The sequence below is a fragment of the Salminus brasiliensis genome, chromosome 21 (genome assembly GCF_030463535.1).
Source record: "Salminus brasiliensis chromosome 21, fSalBra1.hap2, whole genome shotgun sequence".
In the NCBI taxonomy this organism is placed as follows: Eukaryota; Metazoa; Chordata; class Actinopteri; order Characiformes; family Bryconidae; genus Salminus; species Salminus brasiliensis.
Window position 1 is genome coordinate 11,399,887 of NC_132898.1, and position 27,074 is coordinate 11,426,960.

Genomic DNA, 27,074 nt, shown 5'->3' on the forward strand with positions numbered 1-27,074 from the left:
TTCAACCTTTCCTCTTCATTTCAACAGTGTTTTCTTTGACAGACGTTGAATTAATATTAACTTTAATAGCCTACTTTACACATGGCGTCAGACCTAGCTAGCATTGCATGTATAGTGAGAAAAATAACGTTCTTCAACCTGATATGCATCATCTCATTATCAACATCGCAACTATAACTGATAATTAATCAGTTTTAACATTTGTCTTCGCGACTCCTGGATCCCTCGCTTCGCGACACTCAATTTTCCAAACAAATCAGTCTCTTGCCGCTCTGACGTCATCTCGCGCCGCGTTCACTGCAGTCGGACATCGGAGATTCGTCAGTATGCATTTGGCCATAACGTTTCTTTTCATTCGTTGCTGTCAAATGGGGTGGAATCTGCCACCCTGTGCCACCCCGGTAGAACCGCCCATGATGTCAAAAATGTCGACATTGACATAAATCCAAAATCAAATTCTCACTTAAAGTTTACCTTAGCCACATACGATCTTTGATACAAAGCCATACGGATTTTACAATTATGATAATTTTGTATTTTTCTAAATGTGTATTTTTGTAGTGGTTTACATGATTCAAACAACAAATGTGAATTCAACATTAAACTCTGCAAAATCGGTTGAAGTCACATGGCTCAGCTTATTGTTCTTTGTCCGAGTCCGAGTTCATCCTTCTGCTTCCTAGAAAGTAAGTGTTTTGAATAACGCTAATGATCAGTGTTGTTATATAACAACACACACACACACACACACACACACGTGTGGTGTCATACAGGCAGCATACTTTAATGACTGTAAGAGTCAGATCGGAATGTGCACAGTGCAAGCGTAAATATATCAGCACTTTAACTAGACAAGCTTTGGTTTGTCTTAAAGCTGTTAACATGCGGACTAGAGCTTTAGGCCACATCTCAATTTGCGCACTTGTGTACTACCTTGTGCTAAGCTTCCTTGTTTATAACTAAACGCATTAGAAAGTGGGGCCTTCTAATGCCTTTTCTATTATTGATATTATTTATTATTATTGTTGTATGTATTAGTATTGTATTGTCAGCTAATTCTGTGTGCTTTTTAGTCCGCTAGCCAGAACTTTGCACACTAGCTAGGCGTTCTAATTCGAGAACAATTAGGCTTGATGGGCCGCGGCCATTCTGCTAGCTTAGCTAAACAAGGCTAAGCTAGCCATGATAGCAATCTGAACATGACAGAGGAAAGAGACGCCAACTGCCTACCTTAGCGACGAATTCTGAAGCTAAAACGGTTATAAACGGAGAGGTGAGAGGATAAATTTCTCTGAATAATCTTAGTTCTAAATGGATGAACTTCAAGTTAGCCAGCTAGCTTGATATTAGATTTAGTGGAATAGCAAGTTGGCTAGCTAGCTAGCAAGCTAGGGTAGGTAGCTAGCTTGAGAAGGATTGAATACTTTTAGCTGCTTATAAACGCGGTTATTTACTCAGCTAAATATATTCGGGGAATGTAAGAACACGACGTTAAGTCTTTTTAAACAATATAGCGACAGTGCTAACCTATAATCACGTAAAGGCTCCGTTGCTGTAGATAGTAGCTAGCTAGCTAGCTAGCTACGTTCATTAAAAACACTCCAAACCGAGTCGTGCCGTTAACGAAATTATGTTCGCTAGTGCTGTATCCTCAACTTTAGATTATAATTTTCCTTTAATTCACAGCTGTAACACTAACTGTATACCTAAAGCTTTAATATTACCTAGCCATTTAAGCCAGTTCATTACACATTACACCGATGTGTTTAATAGCATACAATGCTAGCCTTGATAAGGAATGCCGTGTTTTTGTTGTTAACTCAAACTCGTTTTTTTATTTTTATTTAAGGCGTTATGCGAAATAAATGAAGGAAATCGAGCTTGTAAGTGAGCCATGGAGAAAGAAACAGAGGACAGTGAAGGATCCTGTAGGCTGCCCAGAATGGACGAAGATGTTTCCAACTCTGAGGACAAGAAAAGCCTGTCCAGCAGCACAGATCACAGTGCTGGACGAGCCTTAAGTGATACTGGTAGTGAGCATGTAAAAGGTCTAGATGAGCCTCCGGCTGACTGGTTTGAACCTCTAGAGGAGGACTGTGCTGATGAGGATGGCCAAAGCTGTGACCAGGACATAGAGAGTCTGGCCGGTAGTGAGCGAAGTGGGAGTGTGGCGGGCAGTGAGTGGAACCACACAGGAGGCGGAACCATTGGGTATGTTAAACGTATATATATAATTTGATGCTAAAACTTACCTCTTAGTCCAAATATAGTTGCTTAACCACGATATATTTGATTAATATTTAAAAATTGTCTTGGGATTTCAAGTCTTTTTGTTGTTTGTTGTCATGTCCCATTACACAGGTGTAGAGGTGAGTGAAAAACATGGGTGCAAGGTCCCTCACAGTAGTACACAAATACAAATATAGAAATAGAATTTATTTAGCTAGTCCTAATTTGTACATGTCATAAATGTTTATAAACATTATCTGTTATCTTTTGTGAACGTCAGAAATACGCAATGCATAAACCCATTTGCTGTTAGAATTCTAATAGTAAACATACACGCACAGTCATCTTGTACATTTTTTAATAATACAGTATGTTAAGATGGTCAACAATTTCTAAGGTAATTATTGTGATATTAATTATCTACACGTGCCTAATGGTGGCTAGCTGTGCATGTGTATGGTACACCATGAGAATGCTACAGGCCTAAATGCTTGTCAGTGCCTACAGTGAGGGAGTTTCCAGGCTCGTCTGGGCTGTTGGGGCATTTTGCTGACTTTATTTGGTATAGTAGTACTTCTTAAAGTAGTTTTGATGGAATTGCAAAATTGTATGGAGGTCTGTGTCTTTGGGAGTTTGAGATTCGATATCTGGTTTGAGATCGCACAAACTCTAAGAGTGTTTATTATTCTTGATGTGCTGTTTGTTTTAAGGTATAGGCTTGACCATTGTACCTCAGGGCAAGCCTTTTCTGTATAGCCTTTTTACATTTGAAGTGCTACACTCTAAAGTTGATAGGAAAGGTATTGGAGCCGATGGATTTAGGTGTATTTTGCAGTAATGTGTTTACCCTGTTACAATTTGGATAAGACCGACCAGCCATATACAGGCTCGGCAGCCATCGCAATAGTCTGGTGCTCTATCCTGAATGCACTGGCCAGGTCATAGCTCTGGATTATTAGCAGTTGTTTACACCTCTCTGTTAACTGGCTAAAAGTTTATGCTCTATTATGCATGAAAGTAAGGTAGTACCCTCCTGCTTAGGGTAGACACCGTCCCTACTTTGCCCTTGAACTTAACCAATTGTCTTAAAAGCCCACTTGATATTATAACCCTGTGTTGCTGACTGTTTAGCAGCCTGATGGGAAATATGTTTTTATGCTTCTGGTCTGCCTGTTGTTCAGCAGCTGCATGAACAGACAGTGGCTTGGGTGAGTGGGGTACTTTATAGTGTCAGGTTTGCATCATTGGTGGATGTGTTTCCGTTGGTATGCAAATTGCAGTGGGTTCAGGGTGGCAGGTATTGAGGGGCAGAGGACGTCTCTAACCAGCCTTTCAAAGCGCATGCTTAGGATCTTAGAGCAACCAGGTGCCAGTCATTTAAGCAAAGTAATACTTGGTTAAGTAGAAATACCACAGCCGCTTTTCTCTAGTTCTTTTGTCAAATTATTTTGACTGGTATGTTTAGTAGCTCACTGCATATCAGTGTGATGACAGTATTAATTTCATAATACTGAGATGCATATTGAAGACCAAAGTTCCCATTACAAGTTGTGCAAGAAAACTGTTATTTATCTCTAATTATTATTATTTTAATTATGATTTTAAGCCCAAACCGCTTAATGTACAGACACGGTTCAAACACAGCTTCGTAGATAATCATGCTGTGTGTGCTGCTATGTGTTTTTAGAGTTGATCCGATTTATCGTTTTTAATAAATTTACGTTTAAAAATGAAAAAGATTCCCATATAAATACATTGTTGGAATGTTGAGATTTGAAATCTAACTGACAGCATGATGTCACACTCTCACACACCACACAGACTCACACACGGAGCCCAATGTCTCACATGCTGACATCTTCATCTGTCTTTCAGTAATGCACTAGTCCGCAGAGCCATTTTCTATAGGCTCATGTTCATTGCTAAAAGTCCAAAATGTTTTCAATTTGATGAACAAGGACCCTATATGTTAAGCATATAAACGGCTAAGGGGACATCCCTGGCATGTACTCTTAACGTAAAGTACTTTTAACGTAATTTATTTGTCATTACTGATGCTTTTGGGTGAATAATATGAGGCAGATCAAGGAGACACATTTGGGGACAAAATTAAACTTCTCCTATAGTCCAAATATTCAAGAATTGTCTTTTAATTTATTATTCTAGCACATTTCACAGTCAACTAAAAATAGACAGACATTGAGGTTGAAAATTTAGTTATTCTACCATTTGATGCACACATTTTAATGAAGTTTATTCTTAAACATGGCTTATACTTTTTAATGAATACTAATGTACAATTGTGCCAAACCCTTTACTTTAAGTGTAGTCTTTGGAATGTCATTTTTATAGAAACCTTTTTACTTTAAGCTTAAAGCCCCTGTCTACTGGATTAAAATATCAATATATAAATAAAACTGATATATTATTTCATATTATCCTATTTCTGAGCAAAGATACACAAGTGCTAATGACAACTAAGCTAATTTGGTTATCTTAAGGCAGCAGCCTTAATATTTATATGTCAACAACTACAAGCTCCTGCTGTTCATTTGTGTGTGTGCCAGCTTCAGTGCATAAAGAGGGAAACACATCATCATGTAGCAATTTCAAATATCCAGTGGCCTTGAGGTTTCCATTGATGAAGAATAGCCCCACTATCTTTGTACCCCATATACCACACCATACCATCAATTTTTGTGTTCCAACAGTCTTGGAGGGATCTATCCAATGTGGTTTAGTGTCAGACCAATAGTGGTGGTTTTGTTTGTTAACTTCACCATTCACATAAAAGTTTGCCTCATCACTGAACAAAATGTTCTGTGTAAACTGAGGGTCCTGTTCCAAATTTTGTTTTGCCCATTCTGCAAATTCAGTGCGCCGATCTGGGTCATCCTCGTTGAGAGGCTGCAGCAGCTGGAGTTTGTAAGGGTGCCATTTGTGAGTAGCTAATATCCGCCGAAGGGATGTTCGACTGATGCCACTCTCCAGTGACATGCGGCAAGTGCTATTCTGTGGGCTCTTGCTGAATGAAGCTAGGACAGCCACTGATGTTTCTTCATTAGTGACAGTTTTCATGCGTCCACATTTTGGCAAATCCAACACTGAACCAGTTTCACGAAACTTGGCAAGCAGTTTGCTAACTGTAGCAAGGGAGATGGGTGGTCCCGTAGGGTGTCTTGCATTGAAATCTGCTGCAGTGACCTGGGTACTGCGTTCACCAGACATCAACACAATTTCTATCCGCTCCTCACGTGTTAACCACTGCGACATGTCAATGGCTGTAAACAAAGAGAAGCTTGTAAATAACTCATGAAAGAATAAAGTTACGTTAAAACCAAGCACACCATTGCACCATGCCACTTTACACTGTCATGTGAAAACATCAGGCCATGCCTTGAAAATCTTTTTTAATATATTTAAATATTTGATCATTTAAACAACATTAAGAGATGAAGCTAAACCAAACTAATTTGCAAAATGTAATTTAATTAAGAAATGCCATTTTCTTGCGAGGAAAAAGTAAAGCACTCTAATGCCCTAATAGCTGGAGTTTTTCCCCCTTGGCTGAAAAAAAAACTTAAGTGAAATACCAGTCTCCATGAGAGAATGTTTTTCCTACTCCTACATGCATTTCATCTTTCAGCTGTAGTTTTTAGACAGATGGTGTCTCATTTTCCTCTCGTGTACAATAAAGAATTCCTAGTAGATTCTATGTTGGAGAGGTGTCCAGGCCCTACTGCAGAAAAGCAGTCCCAAACCATGGCATGTCCATCTCTATGCTTCACAGTTGGTACGGGTTCTTGTGTTCAAATGCTGTGTCTGGTTTACACCAAACATGCCCTCTCTTATTGTGTCCAAATAAATCAACTTTGAATTAATTTGTCCAAATCACATTGTTCCAAAAGTCCTAATCTTGATCTAGGTGTGTTCTGGAAAATGTTTGGATGTTTTTTTTTTGTTTGTTTTTTTTTTCCCAACCTTTCACACCTCCCACGGAAATTAATTGCGTGGCGTCTTTCTTTTTAACTTTGACTGTGGCAAGAGCTACCTATAGATCATGTGGTGACATTTTACACACCGCCAACCTTCTTTCTAAAGGCCTCAGGAAGCTATTTGGATCTCACCGTGGTAATAACTTCCTTTACCAATTAAGAGCAAACCAACCAAAATGTCTGAGTTTTAAAAAAAAGTTTGGCTTTTCCAAATGACCTCCTCTAATGTTCTGCTCATCTGCGGCTAATGTTGTGCACCTGATTAGGCATTTGAAGATTTCGGCATTTGTTTTTTTTTCCCCTCATAGAAAAATAGTATTTTACTAATTACATTTTGCAAATGAGAATAGTTTTAATAGTTAAAATAGTTTTATTTTAATTATTACCTCCAACTTCCATTATTCCCAATTCACATTTTATTTCCAAATAAAGTACACATCAAATGTCCATATGTTTAATAATGTTTTCGTAGGCTGTCCTAACTTTTTTTTTGTATGGCTGTATGCACTGCTTTTGTGAACATTTCAATGTGCACTAAAATACCAACACAAATGTGATGTCTTTCATGTATTGTATATGATATTTGCGGTGAGTTAAAAAACAATAACTAAAGTTAATATGTATATTTCTGCATTGGTGTGTGGATGATATTTGGCCATTATTTAAAGTTTTACATCAATCCCTTCAAAGGTGTTAGGACATTTGTCAAATGTATTCGATTATGGTCAGTGAAAAATAATTTGATGGAGGGAAATGGTATTGTGCTTGATTGTCTACCTCAGAGCACAAAGAGGTAATAAATCTTAATTGGATTGGAAATACAGGTATTATACAGTGCCTTGGGAAAGTATTCACCCCCTCCTTGACATTCTTACAATTTTGTTGCATTTCAACCTGGAGTTAAAATAATTTTTTGGGGGGGGAGTTTGTATCATTTGATTTACACAAACATGCCTACCACAATATTTATTTTTATTGTGAACTAAACAAAAAAAAAGTTAAAAAAAAATGTGTTTATTGGCATGATGAGAGCACTGTTACTATCTTGTTGTGTGTTTTTTTTTATTTATTCATTTTATTTTATTTTATTTTATTTATTTATTTATTTATTTTTTAGAAAGGTAAGGAAGGCGAGACGTCGGGTTGGAGATGAGGACTGGGAGGACTGGCCGGTACTGGGCGAGGGCTGGAAACGCAGAGTGGTTTTACGTCGCTCTGGTGTGAGCATGGGACAGGTTGACACGTATTACATGAGGTACATTTACAACAGGGCTACCACAATTAATTAGTTAAATACGTTACTTAAACGGATTATATCATAGACTGAGATTAGTTTGAGATGAGATCTCATCTCGATGAACTGCAGTAATTATTTGACATTATCTGATTGCTATCATGTTAAGAGATGCGTTACTTTTTTTGCTACAGTGTATATTTAAAATTAGTTTTATTTGTTAAATGTTTTTATCCCAATCATTCATTTTAAAATTGGTAATTGGTACAATTACTTAATTATGAGTATATTAATGTGATCTAACAGGAATGTCTTTTTGCAGCCCTAAAGGTGAAAGAGTGCGGAGTAAGATTGAGCTGGCCAAATACCTTAAAAATACTCTGGACCTTACAAACTATGACTTTAGAATGGGGAAGTTTTTTGACGGTGAACCTCCAAAAAGAGGCCCAAGGGTAAGAGAAATATAATTCTACTTAAAAAGTACATGTACACATGTAAAACATATGTGGAAAACTCCAACTTATACATTACAGATGAAGTAGTATAACTGCGCTGACTCATTGTTCTCGAAGTGTTCTGTCTGGGTGTTGTGTTTTGTTTTTTTTTTGTTTGTTTTTTTTTTTTTTACTTTTGTAAATAGTATTGTGTGTTTTTAGGAAAGATCCTGAATTTAATTAATTTATTTATTTATTTATTTTTATCATTTGTAATCTCATTGTTTTATGGTCACAAATTTTAACTTGAGTTTTAATATGGAAATCTTCTCTATCTCTCTGTCATGAAAAAGCGTCGGGTGGGCCACTCCTCTCCTGCTGATTGTGGGTTTTCTTCAGAATCAAGTTTTCAGAATGAATCGGCAGACACGGTTGACCGCACCTACAGTCCAGGCCCCATGTTCAGCCTTAGTAGGTCATCTGAACACAGGCTTAGTCCGCCCTCTAGCCAAAAAGATGTCACTGCCAACCCAGCCAGATCCCATGATGACCCCAGCCTGACCCTCACAACCCCCTCTGCTGCTTCCATTGGCCAGAACAACCCATCTAATGGAGGCTCTCCAACAAAAACATCTGACATTACAGTTGGCCCCAAGAAAGAACCAGTGTACATCCCACGCAATGCTGTCCTTGAGTATGATTACATTTAAAAACATGTGTTTTTATATGTTGAGAAAAAAACATGAGAAAAAACATGAGCTTGTTTTGTTTTCTTTCTTTTAGCATTTGCGCAAGATGTAGGAACTCGTTTACAGGTGTTGAAGGACAGACCATGTGTGGGAAATGCAGTAAAGCATGCAATGCTTGTAAGTAAAAATTTTAATAAGTTATTATTATTATTCTAATTTATATTTTTTGTTTCCGATTAGCTAATTTGTTGGTGAAAGCCATAAAATAGTTTGTATCTTTGTAAATCATATTTTTATTATCACACACACACACACCTTGTATCTCACATGATGAATGGACCAATAGAAATGCCCCAAATGCCCCATTTTTGGGAATACAAGGTTTTTGCGTGAGCATTTTGTGTTGAATTTGGAGAAACCACTTGTTATATTAGTTGTGATGAGCTATTTAAATTGTTGTTAGTTTGTAAATATTGCTTATAAACCTAATTTGCAATGGGGGTTGAGCAATTTCTATTGCAGCTGTAGCAGTTTTGAGAGTTCCGTGCTGCAAGACAACCTTCTTTCCAGTTGCATATGATTCCCTGTCTTTTTTAAATCGTTCTTAGTTGCATGGTGAGTGGTAGGTTGGTGGGAGTAAAATGCAAATAGTGCATGCTTTGATGCATATCCAGATATGATCTGGAGCCACATGAAACACATGTTGATGCAAGGTGTAAGCACACAGTAAAATTTGGAAATGTTTTTAAATTGAATCTTGTTAATAGTAATATATAAATGCTTACCAATACTATGTAGGTTACGATTTTTTTCCCCCCCTCTTGTCTAGCTAAGGATAACCGCAACATTGTCTTTAGAAAGGTAAGTAACAGAAATGTGTGCACAAAAATCCACAAAATTTTTTTTAAACTGCATGTATTGACAAAACCATTAGGGACATCTAGAAAAAAACTAAAATCAGATCTAATAGGAATGAAATTATTTTTAAGTAAACTCCTCCTTTGAAGAAGTTAAGTTTCTGTAACTGTTTTGACCAGTGGTTGCCCTGTGGGTTTTGCCGAGCCTGCCAGCTGACAGAGGATTGTGGGACATGTGCCAGCTGCAAGAATGGAAAACTAAACCCCGATTCCAGGCGGCCTGTTAGGTGTCGAAAAAGGAAATGCTTATGCCCCTCTCTCAAGGTAACAGACGAAAACACCATTGTTAACTATGTTGTTCTGGCAACACAGAACATGCAACATACATTTATATGTAAATTGTTTGAACTGTGGCACCCTTTGTTTTGAGATGTTTGTAATGTGACTGTTCATTATGTGAAAGAAAAGCCATGCTTTTTACCCACAGAAACCAGAAAGATTAGAAACTGTGAGCACAGTGGCCGAGGTAAAGCATTCTTAGTATATTTCTCTGTATATTTTATCATTGTATGAATGATTGTTGTATCTAAAATCCACCATCCAGTAAACTTTTTTTTTTTTTTTTATTAACTTTTTTCCTCCATGCTAAGTATTTCTGACATTTACCTTGCTGTCATTGATGTTTTAACTATGTATGCTGTTGAACATACTGCTTTTGTAGAGGCAGGTCAAACCATACCAGTGTTTTCTTCTGTGGGAAAGGTTAGAATTTTGAGAAGTAGTTTAATTTCTGATCTGTATTTGCTCTGCAAAATAATTGTGGAAATCTTTCTCCCACATAGTTTTCAGAAAGTCACGAAACATTGTTTTATTTTATTTATGAACATGCAAAGGAAATTTGGTGGATATGGAGATGGGAATTAGATTTAAAAACTCCATATTTGTCTGCAGCAGATTTCTGCTCAACAATACAGTGACTCTGATGAGCATTCACTGTTTTATGATGATGATGATGATGATGAGGAGGAGGAGGAGGAGGAGGAGGAAGAGGAAGATTTTAATGATGATGAAGAGGTAAGTCTATTTGTTCGCCAATGTTTTCTTTTTTTTAAATTTGTAGTACATTGATTTGGCATCTGTGATTTATCACCCAGATTAGTACATAAACTAACCAAATGCCTTGAATTTATGTTGTATAGGTTTTTAAAATGTTTTTGCCCTCCTAACTGTAAGAATGTTTCTAATGTGAAGAACAGTGCTAGCTTAGTTAGTTTGTTGCCATGGGTGGGAAATTTACAGACAACAGTGCCATCATCTGACTACTAGGTTTGGACAGTATAACAGTAATACTGTGTACCACGGTATTAAAAAATGCTGAATTCCAAATTATGACATCTGATGTGTCAAATTTCTGTTCTGTGTTTACCTAGTGCACGACCAAAATAACCCATTCAATCATGTGCATTTAAGATGGCCTCAGGGTGAAGGAACTGATTGGTGGTGATACTTTCTGAAAATAGGTAGGAAAAGTGACTAGTTGAGTTGAAAGGGAAAGCATGGAAATCGGCACAACCAGTCTGCCAAACGTTGCTGAAAACCGTCAAAAGCATTTATAGGATTACCATGACTTTGTGCCTTCAGATATGAGGCTGTAAACATGTGCATTGAGCCTCAGTTAGCTGAAATGCGGTCTGTGCTGTGATGTTTAACCTGCTGGCTAACTCATCTAAGTCTAGACTGATGTTCTGTCTCAGCTGAAATTTTGGAAAGATTTACACTTTTTGAACACTTAAGCGTATCTTAACAGTGTGCTCAGATTGCATGATGCACTTGAATGATGAACCAAATGTCATGGAAAACACAATTTTCTGCGCACGTGCAGGACTGCTATGTAGGACATATTGCTGGAAATTCAAACTCGACTTAACACTGACTACAGGTCCAAACATGGTCTCATTTCGCATTTCTGTGACTCCCAACATGATTCACTTGACTTTGCTCTCTGATGCATCTTTTTATCAATCCTCAAGCAAGTTAGTCAACAGTACTTGGTGCATTTGTATGCTACAGAACCAACACCACGGGGGGACAAAAATTCGTCTTTTAGTTCTTCCAGCACCAGTTGCTCAATCTAAGTCAGCCTGAGTCATGCACAGTGTTGAAGTATGTGACCCTGTGAACAAACTAAAATGTGTTTAAATGTTTTTTATTTTTTAAATAATGCAGGATGAGAAAGTACGGGAGCCACGTCATCGTAAAACTGTCTGTGGTTCTTGTTCAGTTTGCGCTACTCCCCGCCCTCGGTAATACCATTTACCACAGTAATATTTTGAGGTGATGAGACTTTATGGAAAAAGTGGATGCCACCCAATCTTACTGACCACCGAACATTACCATCAACACTGGCTTCTCTTGACAAATAATATTTGTGTTTTGGCAAAATATTAGATACCCTAAGTTGTCTTCCAAGTCAAATTTATTTGTATAGCGCTTTTTTTTTTACAACTGTTGTTGTCACAAAGCAGCTTTACAAAATTAGTAATTAGTAAAAGACAGAAAAAAAAACATAAGACATGAAAGATCCAAGACCCCCCAGTGAGCAAGCCAACGGCGACTATGGCAAACTGCCTCAGAGCTGAAGTAAGAAACCTTGGGAGGAATCAAGACTCCAATCCTACTATGGTCAGAATTATTTATAAATTATTGATAAAAGTTACAAAACCATCTATACTGTTAAACTGTTCTGATCATAATATAATAATTATGGTGTAGTATAACGTAATGTAGTCATGGCAGTGATGGTCAGAGTAATGAGAGTAATGATGGTTAATAGTGGTAATATTAATAGTGGTAGATAGTTAAGAGTCCACTTAGGTTTTAACATGGTCATTACGCAGGTAGCAGTGGTAGGAGGGTGTGCCACTGGTCTGGCATGGGTGGGGGCGGGGCCTGCTGGTCGGACTGGTAGAGGGGACCTCAGCGAGCAATCTTCCAGCAGGTCGGGTTGGGTGACCATTTACTCGGAGAAGGTAAATAGAGAGAGAGTACGTTCTGAAAGGATTCATGGAGAGCAGAGAATGTTAAGCAGTATCAGAGTGTGTCTGATGACTCCGGCAGGTCTGACTATAACAGCCTCATTTAAAGAAGAGAGCCAGAAGGTAACACAGACGCTGGAGCACCCTGAAACGGTAGCGTCCATCTGCTCCACTGTCCACAAACCTGACAATCTTTATCTAAGGGGAAAAATTAATTTCCAAAAGCTAAACTAAACAGATGAGTTTTCAGCCTAGATTTAAAGATTGAGACGGTGTCTAAGTCCCGAACATTGTCTGGAAGGTTATTCCAGAGTTGGGGGGGGGGCTTTATAAGAAAAGTCTCTCCCTTTGAGGTAATAAAATCGTGTACTAGCTTTTCTGCATCCTGTAGAGATAAGGAGTTTCTTAGTTTGGCGATGTTCCTAAGCTGCATAAAGGCTGCATATTAGCTATATGTTGCTCAAATGATGGATCTAAATCGAATATGACACCAAGATTTTTAGCTGCTAGACCAGGAATAATGGAAGCATCAGACAAATCTAACATTAAGTCTGATATTCCTTAAGTCTTTATTTCTAGTGTCTTTTGGACCTAAAAGGAGAACCTCGGTTTTATCATTGTTAAGGGGGTGTACAAGCGCTGGGAAAATGCCCCTGTGTTGACAATTCACACATTGTGTTCATGACCACCATGCCTTTCTGCGTAGATATATTTGCAAGCACTGTTGCTATTTGAGCAACGCAGGCGAAAGGTGTGAAAATAGACTGTTGGCAGGATGTAAGATAGCAGTGAGCATGCGCAGGGTGTAAGATGGGGCTCTTATTCTCACTCAGGTAATTTCATTTGTGCGTAATTTGCTAGCTAGGGCTGTCGCAATAACGACACTATCACTATCGCATTATTAACAAGCGAACCGCAGGGAATGACAAACAACCACCACACCGCAGTGTTCATGTTTTCTTCGTTTTGTAAGATGGAGACAACGTCAGGTGCTCTGGTCACAAAACCAAACTCTGCTTCACCAGTTCCCATTTTCATGTGGTCTCTGAGCGTGCATGCAGTGATGTCACTCCAAAAGCTACCCCCGAAAAAAATTCCTGGGTAGAAAACTGATGCAGCAGGACATGGACAAGGCAAGGCAAAGTCCTGACTTTGAGATTTACGTTACATTTACATTTATGGCATTTAGCAGCCGCTCTTATCCAGAGCGACTTACAAGGTTACTCGTATCACAGTGGTGGGCCAATGTAGTGTTTAGAGTCTGGCCCAAGGACTCTTATTGGTGTAGTGCAGCATAGTCACCCAGACCGGGAAATGAACCCTGGTCTCCCACGGTGTTGTAACTCAGTGGCAGGTAGTGGTGTTATCTGTTGTGCCACACCAACCACTAAGATGCTGTGTCAAGACTGTAAGCAAGGAGTTTGTGCTCGAAAACCCAGTATAGCCAAATGAAAACAGTTCTGCAAAGAAGAGGGGGCCAAATTTCTTGATGCAAAAGACCTATTGCAAACATTTAATTGCAGTTGGTAATGCCAAATGTTGCACAACCAGTTATTAGGTTTGGGGGGGGGGATACAGCATAAAAGCTGTATGGTGTGTTTTCTTGTGGTGTTTTCATATTAAATGTCTAATATAAAATCATTAAAATGTGACCTCCTGCTGCACTCCGATATTATTTATACATTGACCATTCCAACTGTCTTCTACTTTTTGCATATATCAGCCCTGTGTAAACGTATCTGTGTATGATGGATCAGAGACGCTTTTAAGCCTGATATTAAAAGTATTAGTGTATAAGGAGATGTTTCACATAGAAAAGTAGTCCTATACCTTAGCTATTCTTGGATGTAATTCTGAATAGACTTGATAATGGATAGGTATGCAGACATGCAGACACGGGTAACTCTTTTTTTCAAAGGAACTTTCAAAAAAATGAAATCTTAGGTATAACTATACAGACTATTTACATTATTCTGTAACCTTCTAGCGCTAAGGCTGGTTAACAGTTTTCTGTAAAAGTTTAAAATTAAGACATCAGTTTTACAAAGCCATAACAAACAATGGCAGAAGTTGAACATGTATTGATCCCAAACTGTGTCTTCACATAGTGTATAAGCAACCACAATTATCCTTAGAATCACAGGCTTCGATAATTTAAAATATTACAAACTATTGGCCATATTGTAAAATACATTTTATTCAATATTTCAAGAATTCAAAAACAAAACTTATACAAATGTCTGTTGCTTTTCATTTTTTTTGTGTTTTGCTGCGTTTCAGAAGGTGGTAAAGAAGCAGCGGCGCTCCTGTGGCAGATGCAAGGGCTGTGTGTCTAAAGCAGACTGTGGAATGTGTGATTTCTGCATAGATAAACCTAAATTTGGGGGAAGTAACAAGAAGAGGCAGAAGTGCCGTCGGCGTCAGTGCCAAAGGGAAGCTATGGTAGGCCTCTACACCCCATTCTTTTTCTCTCGTCTTGGTGCATGCTCACACGTGATATGTAACAGACTAAACAGACCATACGTGTACACAAACTATTAACATTCCAAAATAAAAATAAGACTTAAAGTTATGGAACCAGGGCATGCAATTTTATTAAAACACAGCACTACTCTTATAAAGCTTCAGAAGCTGCTAGAGTGCCAATAGACAGTTTGACTGACTCACTGATGCAACTTTGACTCACATTAGTGAATGCTGCCTTGCCTGAATGTTTGTATTTGGCAGAGACACCTGCTGCCTGAGTCAGGTCACACTCCAGTCCTCACTCCACAGGGCTGGGTGGTGCCAGGCAGGCCAAGACCGATTTACGCTTACAGCCGAAAGAAAGCCCACCAGAATCGAGAGAGGTGGGACTTTGACTTCTCAGATAATGAAGGAGAGTCAGAAAGAAGGACAAAAGGTCCAGCTGCAGCTCTTCACCTGGACAGAGACAAGCTCAGCAGCTCAAATTATAAAGTACAGGTATGGCAGATGTGAAAGGAGCAATTCCAGTGTTCTGTGGGCACTTTGATTCATTTGTATTGCACCACAAAGAAATAATATTTTGAAAACATTGCAAGGCACAGTATTAATCAGTATTTTAATAGGAATATATAATAGGAATAGATATAAATAGTGTAATATCTTTGTCTATATCCTGCATGAAGCCCAAACACTTTTTAAAGCCCAAACTTTTAAACATTCTTTTCAAACATAATGTAATAGTGCTGCAGACTGTCTTCATGATTGATTTGATCAGGCAATATGGACTGTTTTTACATGTTTCTTTACTTCTTCTCGTCTCCTCTTCCAATTCTCTTATAGCCGAGCCTCCAGCTGAACACCACCCATTTAAACACAAACACAATCACTGAAAACGGCTTGCAAGCAAGAGGCACCAAAACCCTTCCAGCTGTAGTGAGTTACTCGTACAAGTTACATCGCCAAAAATATACTATATAGACATTGGTATTGGGAAACCTGCTGATTTATTGTTTCTTCCAAAGTCAAAGGTATTAAAACGAGTTTATCCTGCTTTTGTTGGGGTAACTCTGCTCTCCAAGGAAGGCTTTGTAGGGTTGCTGTGAGAATTTAATTGTATTCAGTAACTACCATTAGTGAGGTCAGGATGTTTGATGACCGCTATTCCACCTCTTCCCCAAAAGTATTGGATGTAGCACCATCATTCCAGAGAACAGTTCCACTGCTCCACAGCTAAATATTTGGTGGCTTTATATACCTCTCGCTCACACCTGGCATTAGGCATGGTACAATAGATTCATGTTAATCCGCTTCAGAGAGTCCTGTCCAATTGGCAGTACTTCTCTACATTTTGCAAAAAACATAATTGTTTTTGCAGTTGGTTTACTTCATTTTGCCAGCAATTATTTTTATTAGTCCAGGATCCCAGACTTGACATTAGTTGAATAGCTCAATCATCTTAATGTTGTACACTAATACAACAGTTGTCATTTTTGGAATGCCATTTTTTGCTTTTTGTTTTCATGTAGTTTTAGTAAACTTCTTCTAAATTATAATGGTATCTCCAAATGAGGACGGAATTTCAAAATTACAGCATGAATGATGTCAAATTTCTGCTCTGGGTCTCTAGTAAACATTCACATATTCCTTTATGTACATTTAAAAGGGGCCACAGGGTAGATGCACAATGATATTTCTGTATGTGACCTCACCATACGGTCCACAGTAGCTGTGAGTTTAGTGAACTGCGCGCCATTCTATATAACAGGAAAGCCTTAATTTCAGTCATTCTTGTCTAAAAAGTTAACTAAGCTAATGCTAACCAGTCTATGGCTTCTGATTCGCAGCAGTTTAACATTTGCAGTGGTCGTCAGATTGATGGTTTTAACATTTGTTAAATGGTTGATTTAAAATTGTGCGCAGTGATCACTTAGTTGATGACCCTGTAAGCAAACTCAATTTTGTATTTGATCGTTTTTCAGTTTTGAAATTCAAGATGAGATGGCCGAAAGCTTTGGACCATCCACAAAAATCTACTCCCCACCCCTGGTAATACTGTATATTGTGGTATTTAACTGTATAAAGACAGTGGATGCCGCCCAACCCTAAATGGTACCATTCAGTACCTCTAATATCTGGATCCAACTTACCAACTCCTTAAAAAAAAAAAAAAACGTTTTTTTTTTTTCTTTTCATCCAACTAATATTAGATGGACAACACAAGTAAACACACCGCAGCTTTTAAATGATCATTCTGTTGTAAAACATTTGTGATAAGTTGCAATGAGTCTTTTACATCACTGTGGAGGAATTATGTCCTGCTCTTCTTTGCAGAAGATTGTTTTAATTTTGCTACATTTAAAGTTTGCTTCAAGTCTTTGTCCTGCTGCATTTCTTAAGTAACAGGTGGACATTCTACTTCAGAATGTTTTATAGAAAGTTTATGCTTTATAGAATGTATGCTTCCATTGCTTTAAAACAGATGTAATGAGACCCAAGTGTCATCTTTCACTTAGCAGTTTGGCATTGGCAGACATGTTTTATTTAAGGAATGTTTAGGTTCAATAGATAGATTAAATGGAAGAAAATGGCAGATAGAAGAAAAAGGGGCAAATACTACTTTCACAGCACTGTATGCAGGCCAGGGGTAAACAGGACCTGGGTGAATCTGTTTTAAACAGTGATGTTAGATTAAACTTTTCTGCTTGTTTCCATGTATAGGGGGTAGATGTTGGAGCCCGGCTGGTAGTTTCTGAAATGCGGACTCAAGAGGAGCTGCCGCATCTGAGAGCAGAGAGGACACTGCGGAACTATACGGAGCAGGACGAGGAGGAGTCTGGACCAACGGTGATTTAGGGGGAGGGAAAAAAAGTTGGACAAAATTGTTGGTACCCCTCGCTTAATGAAAGAAAAACACAATGGTCACAGAACTTGAATCTGACAAAAGTAATAATAAAGAAAAATTCTATGAAAATGAACAAATGAAAATCTGACATTAATTTTGAACCATGCTTTAACACAATTATTTTAAAAAGTAAACTCATTAAACAGGCCTGGGGATGTTGTGACCAAAGGGACATGTTAAATCAAGGTGTGTCCACTAATTAGCATCACGAGTGTCTACAATCTTGTAATCAGTCAGTGGGCCTATATATAGGGCTACAGGTAGCGTGTACCACATGTAGCTACATGATGTGTACCACACTCAACATGGACCAGAGGAAGCGAAGGAAAGAGTTGTCTCACAAGAAAATTATAGCCAAGCATGTTAAAGGTAAAGGTTATAAGACCATCTCCAAGCAGCTTGATGTTCCTGTGATTACAGTTGCACATATTATTCAGACATTTAAGATCCATAGGACTGTTGCCAACCTTCTTGGATGTGGCTGCAGGAGGAAAATTGATGACAAATCAGAGATGGATAATACGAATGGTAACAAAAGACCCTAGAAAAACTTCTAAAGAAATTAAAGGTGAACTTCAAGCTCAAGGAACATCAGTGTCAGATCGCACCATGCGTCACTGTTTGAGCCAAAGTGGACTTTATGGGAGACGACCAAGGAGGACACCATTGTTGAAAACAAATCCAGTCTGGAATTTGCCAAATTACATGTTGACAAGCACCAAAACCTCTGGGAGAATGTCTTATGGATAGATGAGACAAAAATGGTACTTTTTGCCAAGGCACATCAGCTCTATGTTCACAGATGGAAATCAAAAAAAGAACACTGTCCCTACTGTGAAACATGGAGGAGGCTCTGCTGTGTTCTGGGGCTGCTTTGCTGCGTCTGGCAGGGTGTCTTGAACCTGTGCAGGGTACAATGGGCAGCACATTTCTCTCTAGGACCCCTTGATAGTCTTGAGATTTCAGTGTCAGAAAGCTTGGTCTCAGTCGCAGGTCATGAGTCGTGCAACAGGATAATGACCCAAAACACAGCTAAAAACACCCAAGAATGGCTAAGAGGAAAACATTGGACTATTCTGAACTGGCCTTCTATGAGCCCTGACCTAAATCCTATTGAGCATCTTTGGAAGGAGCTGAAATATGCCGTCTGGAAAAGGCACCCTTCAAACCTGAGACAACTGGAGCAGTTTGCTCATGAGGAGTGGGCCACAATACCTTCTGAGAGGTGCAGAAGTCTCATGGACAGTTACAGAAATTGTTTGATTGCAGTGATTGCCTAAAAAGGTTGTGCATCAAAATTTATGAAGTTAAGGGAACCATAATTTCTGTCAGGCCTGTTTTATGATTTTATTTTTTTTAATAATTCTGTTGAAGGGTGGTTGAAAAGCAATGTCTGACTTTCACTGGTTAATTTTCATAGTATTTTTATTTATTATTACTTTTGTCAGATTCAAATTATTTCTGTGACCATTGAAGTTTTTTCTTTCATTAAGTGAGGGGTACCAACAATTTTGTGTGTGTGTGTGTGTGTGTGTGTGTGTGTGTGTGTGTGTGTGTGTGTGTATATATGTGTATACACACACACACACACACACACACACACACACACACAGGTGTGTTGTAGAGTTATTTTGTGTGTATCCACAATACCATATATTAATTTGTATATTGCTCTTACTATCTGCTGATGTTGCAAAGTAGCCTTAAAGAAATTCAAAAAATAAGACAAGAAAACAAGTTTTCGAAAGAGATATCAAAGTCACCAGGACATTTAAATAAGATAAGATGGTCCTTTATTAGTCCCATAATAATGTAAATAATAGTGAATTAATTGCTAATATTAAATCCCTGCGCAAGGTTTAAATTTAATACAAACCTTTAAAGATTAGCACAGGTTTGCTGTTAGTCATTGTGAATTTGCATGTCTGAGAATGTCATGAATGTAATTTCACATCCAAATTTTTTACTGTCAAAGATCACTTTAAAATTAACACTGAGGATTGCAATGTGGCCCTTGTCTTGCTGATTAACCATGTTTACAAATTTTCAGATCACTCAGATTTTCAGCTTGGGTAGTGACTCTGCAGGTGGTGGGGTAGATCTGGAACCAGAACTACTGGAGCTGTTGTTGTCACTGCGTCGCACCACACTTCCTGTGCTATGGTGCCCTGTGCTGGTCGAAGGTCCGCGGCTACAGCTGCTGCAGTGTTCCAAAATGTCGTCGATGGCAGACACCACCGTGCAGGTAGAGCCCAACTTCCGCTTCCACATCAGTGTCCAGGGCCAACCGTTGCTGCCTACACACCGTCTCTACTGCGTCCACCCGCCCCGACTCGGCTCCTCAGCGCAGGTCATTGCCCTGTTGGAGGATCTGGAAAGATACGCTGTGTGCAGAGGATTTGAGACTGCACTCCCCACAGGCCCTGAGCCAGTCTTTCAGGAACGGGCTGCGACCTGTGAATTTCTGGTGATGCCAGAAGCCAAACGCTGCACCCGTTGCAAGAATGGACAGCAGAAACAGTGAAATAGACTCTTTATAATTGGAAGACCAGCAAAAACTGTGAAATACACACGTCATTATCGTTTGCGGACTGCTTTACAGCTGTGTTCTTTTATAGTTATGATTTTCTGGGATTTCTGCCAGTTCAGTCCACCTATTCTTTTGTAACAGCTGTAGGTAGGACAAGCTTTACAGAAAAATATTGTTGGTCCTAGGAGATTGTAGCGCGCACACACAGTTTTTGTCTGTGTACTGCCTATCAAAGTGTATTTCAAATTATATATTTTGCATGTGTGTTAGGTCACACCTAATGAAACTAATGGACTCATTAACAAATCTTTTCTGAAAATAACTGATAAGGTTGTTGCAGGAAGATCATGTACAGGGCAATGATACCCTAGGACCAGGACTCCGAACCACAGAATGCGGCTTTACCTACATCAACGACATCAAGTTACTATAAATTACAAAATCAATTTTAAAGAGATGATTCAAGTTATTTGCTGTAGGTGTAAGGCAAGGTGCGATTACATGGAAAAAAAAGCCTAGTCTGTCTTGGATATCTGTGGTCATTCAAACTGATTTGAAGTAAAAATTATTTGAAATAAATAATGCACTTTAAATTTTACTAATTTCTCATTAGGGCGAATAAGATTTTTTTTTCTGACAGCGTTTTACAACAATAGCTATGACAGAATGCAGACCATTGATGTGCAAATTCAGTCTATTACTTTAGCATTAGATAAATAAAGGGTAAATACCTACTATTGTTCACAAAGTCTTCATATACAAAAATATCAATATGCCACCAACACTTGTAGTGCCATGCTGCCACAGCGTTTTTACTGCTCTTTAACTTTTACTGCAGCTGCAGACCATCTTTAGCTAAGTTCATTCTATACAATACTGTACTTTAATCATTTGTGTACAGTTTGTGCTAAAACATAGTCTAGTGTTTTGTTTTGTTCTTCCAGCAGGCTTCCACAGGACAAATCAAAGTGATGATCTTGTTGGAATAGCATAGTGTGCATTTTAACCTGGAAAATGTATTATAAAGTCTTTATTTCCCTATAATTATGTATATTTTTATAAGTCCGTATTACCTTTGATTAGCAAATACGTTGTTCCTTTGCCATCACCAATTATGACACTCATTTTAGTCCCAGGCCAGTTATTCTGTTTCCATCTGTTCTGTTCCACTGGATGATATTAACTTTATAGCTACTGGAAAATACTGTGCTGCTAACACTTTACATGAAAACAGTTTAGCATCATGGTATGCTAACTTGTTAGCATTTTTTATGGCCAATAAAAGCCTATTGGAGGTGTTTATGCACCATTCTTTCACCAAAAAACTGAAAACTTTACTAAGGAAATGCTAGATCATCTAGTGTGTTTAATTTCAGATTCAAATACTTGACTTTTGTGTTTAATATTACAGGAGCTGTCTATAAACATCTGTCAACATATGCTGTTTGAATATTAAAATCAAGTTGTTTCTGGTCTTCAGAAATTTTAGTCTAAATATTCGAGAAAGTAACTGTTGTCTTGGCCTAACTACATAAAAAAACAATGAAACTTCTCATTCTGTGAGCAGTTTGGATCATTTATTTGGCATCCTAAGCCTTTGTAAATATAATTGCATAAGGCACAGACCTACTGGTACAATATTGAACAATTATCCACTTTACAATAACAATGACTTATCATAACACTGGGTTAGCTAATTTCTGGTTGACTGGTAGCATCTCTGTCATTTTAATTGTTCCTACTCTTCTCAGGGCTGAGGTTTCAGGAAGCAATGAAACAGCTTGGAAAACAAACTGCGCGCAGGAACACAAACATGACTTTTGTTTTTATGGTGCAGGTGAAAACTGCTTATATTTGTGTGGATGATAACTTTGTATATTACAGTGAAATGAGTTTATAGAATTTGAATAATTCAGTGAACTATTTCTCTACGTTTGTGGGGTTCTTTTTTGGCTTTTTTTTGGGGGGGGGCAATTTACATCTCAGTTTTGTTCAGAGGCTCTTGTGACAATGAATAAAATATGAAAAATATGAGTTAATAAATCATATTGTAACTAAATGTTTGGAACTGTTTTTTGTCGAATCAGTAAGTAGGAAAAGGGCACTCGCACTTCCTTTTTTCGCTTGCTACGATAAATATATAAGTTGCTTATAGTTTCGTAGTATTTACTATTACTTACTGAGTTCTTAGTATAATAGTAACCACTTTGTTGAGCTTTAGCTTTCAGTTCAGGCACCATTTACTGGGTTCCACTCAATGAAACTCCCCAACTACCAGAAAAATCAGGAGATGAACGCCATTTGCCTTTAAAAATGCTAAAAAATCCTGCCAGTAACAAAAAAATAAAACCTAAGTTTGGCCAGAAACTATACAAAAATGTGTGTGTAGAGTACAAACGCACTTGATGGTTGATGTGACCATTTAAAGCTGCTGGTCTGCATCTGCACGAGTTTATGCATTGCACTACTACCACACGATGGGCAAGTTAGGTAAGTGCATGTGTATGTATGTGTCCTAACAAAGTGCTACCAGTGAGTGTATTATTTAAGATTAATATAAACGCTTTTGGTCATCATCTCATATTCTAATAGCAAGGTGAATTATATTTCTGAGTTTTGTGTATTAAGTCACATAGTTCACGCTGTATAATATAACACCATTGTATAAGCATGTAAGCCACCCAGTGAGAGCTAATTTAAGTGCGTTCACGTGGTGGTGTTGCAACACTGTTACAACTCAAATAAACAAGTATTACTGTCCATACTAATACTTAATAATAATATTAATCTTGCCCAAATACTTTTAGAATTATTTATTTATTTATTTTGCCTTAATGTGATTGTCACTTGAAATATGCATGATGGATATTAATTGTATTATTGCTGTTAATGTTTAGGATCATCTACAGCTATATTTATCACCAAAAGAAACGGTGGTCATGATACACGCAGTTATATAACATACTGGTTAAATGATCGTAATAAATGACGATAATAATCAACAAAAGATCTGAAGCCTCACTGCTATTTGTGTGTGCATGTGAAAGTTGAAGGGTTAAGTCAAGTGGTCGAGCAGGAGGAGCTTCCGTGTGAAGCGTCGGTCTGCTCGTGGTTCGACCTTCCATGCACTGCTGCACCAACCTGCGTGTTATTATAGCCGTGTGTGTGTGTGTGTGTGTGTGTGTGCGCGCGCGCGCGTGCGTGCGTGCGTGCTGCAGTGATGAAGAAAGGAGCTGTCCGTTGATTTTTCATTTCTGTAACAGAAATTATGCTAACGCTAATGCTGCTGGGCGTCTTCATGTCTGCCAGGTAAACCCCATCATCTTCATCTTCTTTATCTTCATCACCACGGCTCGTGCATATTGTCCATTCTTACTGCAGGAAGATGAAGACACGCACGGCTAATGCTGCTGTGGCTTTGCACACGTAATAATGCTAAATATCAGTTATTTATTTGCTATTTGATGTGCTTGGTCGATGTATATGTTGTGTTGGATTGCGCGTCGTTATACTGTGTGTTTGTGCCTCTGTGGCCCCACTTAGTATTCTGCTGAGCCTCCTGCTTTTCTCCAGTCAACAAGCTGCTCTTTCTTTCTTAAAGACATTTAAGCATTATACAACGTATTAACGGCTAATTTACACATCGCCCTGCAGTAAAACAGTGATATGTTCAACAGAAATGATACTAAGTAGGTGTTTGCTAATGCCCAAAGTAGCTAGCTAATTCTCACATGGCTGTACACCTAATGTACTTCGTATTATATTGTGAAAACTACTGCGCTAATCGTAATTTCTTTTTCAGTACAGACATTTACATAAGGCGTACGGGTTCTAGTTCTCACTTATGGTGTAGTAAAGCAGTTTATCAGTGTCCCAGGAGTGCTGACGATGTCCACAATATAGCTACTCTGAAAAGCGTACTGTGGTGTATCGTAATCACCGTTTAATATCATGAACCAACGATTAATATCATGAATCAAAATAATAACATTAATATTATAATATAAGTATATCATATATAATATATAAGTATATATTATAGAACAATATAATAATAATACCATATAAAAATTATATAATGATGTATAATAACAATAATAATATAATATATTAGAATATATTAATAACAGTGCCCAAGCCCATATTATCCAGCTCATGCATGTTGGAGGTAAAGCAACATTATGTAGCTCAATAGCTCTTCAGTGTGTAATGTGCCATGTTCCTGGGATTGAGAAGCAGCTTTGCTTTTCAACTATTTTGGTATCATATCTAATTATTTTAGCGATCACGCTTCAGTATATTTTTTACCAACTATATGCAAGTTTCTTACCTTTAGCTTTTAAGGGGCAGTGGTGGCTCAGCGGTTAGAGCTCCGGGCTGTCGATAACAGGGTTGTGGGTTCGATTCCCGGGCTCGGCAAGCTGCCACTGTTGGGCCCTTGAGCAAGGCCCTTTACCCTCTCTGCTCCCCGGGCACTGGAGTTGGCTGCCCACCGCTCTGGGTGTGTGTGTGTGTGTGTGTACTCACTGCCCCTAACACATGTGTGTGTGTGTGTGTGAGTGTGTGTTCACTACCAGATGGGTTAAATGCAGAGGACACATTTCGCTGTACAGTCCACACTGTACAGTGACAAATACGTGCACCCTTTACCTTTTTAATATTCCCATTACCATTAATTCCTTTTAATTCCCATAATTACCCATAATTCCCGTAATTTTGCAACCCTAGTAAAGGTGTTGGTTCATAAGGTGTTGAAAGGTGGTTACTAAGGTGATGCAATGATATCGGCGATGATTGCTAAGCTGTTGGTTGTTACAGTGACTGCTAATTTGTTGCTATGTTTTATGTTAATACATTTGTCAGAATGTTGTAGTCCCAAAACATTGCTCGATCTGACTATAACATGCTAACTAAAAGGAAAGAGACAGAAGTTACATAGACACAGGAGCACCCTGAAACAGTTGGCATCCAACAGCTGCACAGTCCACAAACCTAAGAGATTGTGTGCAGCAGTGGGACGACAGCACCAAAATCTCAGTTCCAACAGACACAATTTCCTGTGTCCACGAACCCCTGGATCTGCAACCTTTATCTAAAGGGAGACATTCATTACCAAAAGCTAAACTAAACAATTTTTCTGCCAAGACTTAGCCTGAATCCTGAACATTATCTGAAAGCTCTCTGCTAAACCTTTTGATTTCTTGAAAATAGAAAGAAGCCAACACACTGTGATCTAAGTAATTGTGATGGTTTATAATAAGGAATAATGTCTTGCAGGTACTCAGGAGCTTTATACGTCAGTAATAGAATATGGATATGATCAAATTATCTAGGTTTAGTAAGAACCCTGGCTTCAGCATTTTAAACCAGTTAAAGTTTTTTTTAGCTTCCTGCTAGAACATCTTGACAGTAATGCATTGCAATAGTCTAGACTTTATTACACCAGCATTTTTACCCACTAAACCAGGTATAACCAAGAAATCAGTCAGATTTAACATAAAGTCTGATCATTTCATTCTTGTGGCTTTTGGACCTCAAATAAAACACCTGTATTGTCATTGTTTAAAAGGAGGAAGTTATGCAACATCCAGCATTTAACATATTTTACACATTCCTCCATTTTCCTAAGTTTGTCATCAGGTTTGGCTGATATGAACATTTGTGTATTGTCAGCGTAACATTGGAAGTTAATGCCATGTTTGACTAGAACTTTGTCTGTTGCCTATAACGGTCCTAAAATAGAGCCTTGTGGGATTCCATATCTCTTCCATATGCACTGTTGTCAAGTAACAGGGATACACAGCCTTGATCAGAGACGAGATGATTTGTTATTTTAACTAGAGCTGTCCCAGTGCAATGATGTGGCCTGAATCCAGATTGGACTTTTTAAGTATGGTATTTGTATGCAGGTTTGTGAACTTGTTGGACTTTACATAAGTATAAATGGTAGATTAGAAATAGGTCTGTAAATAGGCAATACACTCAAAGGTTCAATACAATCAATTGTTTAATGACTGATAGTTTTGAGTATATGGGTAAAAGCTTTGGGTACATGACCCAGGTTAGAAATTTACTATTTTAAAAAGAGTTTTGTTTATAACTGGTAGTACTTCTTTAAGTAGTTTTGATGGAATTGCATCAAATGGCAAATTATACAATTTGGCGAGAAGATCATGTTCTCCAGTTCTAGCTGGGGAAGTAAGTACAAAAGTTGCCAGCCTTTCCTTTTTTTCAGCCTTTTGTTTCGTTTTATTTCAGCCACACCAGATTATAAAGACAAGATCTCAAAACAAATTAAGATTTGGTACCTGCATGGATATTTTTTTTTTTTTTTTTTTTTTTAGAAATTACACTAAAGAGTACTCTAGGACTGTTTGTTATTCTCGATCAGAGAGGCGGAACATGCTGAATGGGCTTTATTTAGTGCTCTATATTCAGTAGGGCTGTCCTTCCAAACAAAGTGGAACACATATACAGTAATTTCTGTACTGTTTTGTTTTACAGTACAAGTTTGATTGCTGTACCATCAGGCATGTTTTTTTCTGAATTTTTACATTTAAGTGGTGCTACACTGTGTGGAGTTTATTATTTAGCTAGTTATTTTCTAAACAGTTGGTTAATCTGTCTAGCTTCATTGGGGAGAGTAAAAATTCTATAAATTGTCAGGCTGTAAGCGGTGTTGTTAAGTGCTTCATGAAATAGC

General features: G+C 38.2%; 2 protein-coding genes across 10 annotated transcripts in view; both read left to right on the forward strand.

Moving 5' to 3' along the window:
- Window positions 1–142: 142 nt before the first annotated feature.
- mbd1b (methyl-CpG binding domain protein 1b) lies at window positions 143–22,430 on the forward strand. Of its 6 annotated transcripts, none has more exons than XM_072666432.1 (15): window positions 143–686; window positions 1,850–2,211; window positions 7,342–7,479; window positions 7,781–7,910; window positions 8,246–8,586; window positions 8,676–8,758; window positions 9,411–9,442; window positions 9,619–9,762; window positions 9,926–9,964; window positions 10,390–10,512; window positions 14,754–14,915; window positions 15,201–15,437; window positions 15,780–15,872; window positions 17,658–17,783; window positions 19,892–22,430. In XM_072666432.1, the coding sequence occupies exons 2-15, from the start codon at window positions 1,895–1,897 to the stop codon at window positions 20,363–20,365; spliced, it is 2,439 nt and encodes an 812-aa protein (XP_072522533.1). In that variant the 5' UTR covers window positions 143–686; window positions 1,850–1,894; the 3' UTR covers window positions 20,366–22,430. The 6 variants fall into 6 exon arrangements, with proteins under 6 accessions (XP_072522533.1, XP_072522537.1, XP_072522532.1 ...); XM_072666431.1 differs by lacking the exon at window positions 143–686 and adding an exon at window positions 739–1,273; XM_072666435.1 differs by lacking the exon at window positions 143–686 and adding an exon at window positions 739–1,273 and having other exon boundaries at window positions 15,249–15,437.
- Window positions 22,431–23,504: 1,074 nt separating this feature from the next.
- The window catches only part of ccdc120b (coiled-coil domain containing 120b), a 30,107-nt gene continuing 26,537 nt past the window's right edge, over window positions 23,505–27,074 (forward strand). For all 4 annotated transcript variants that reach the window (XM_072666047.1, XM_072666050.1, XM_072666048.1 and 1 more), the window contains exon 1: window positions 23,505–23,680. The gene's annotated coding sequence lies outside the window, so the exon portion shown is untranslated. The remainder of the gene's footprint in view (window positions 23,681–27,074) is intronic.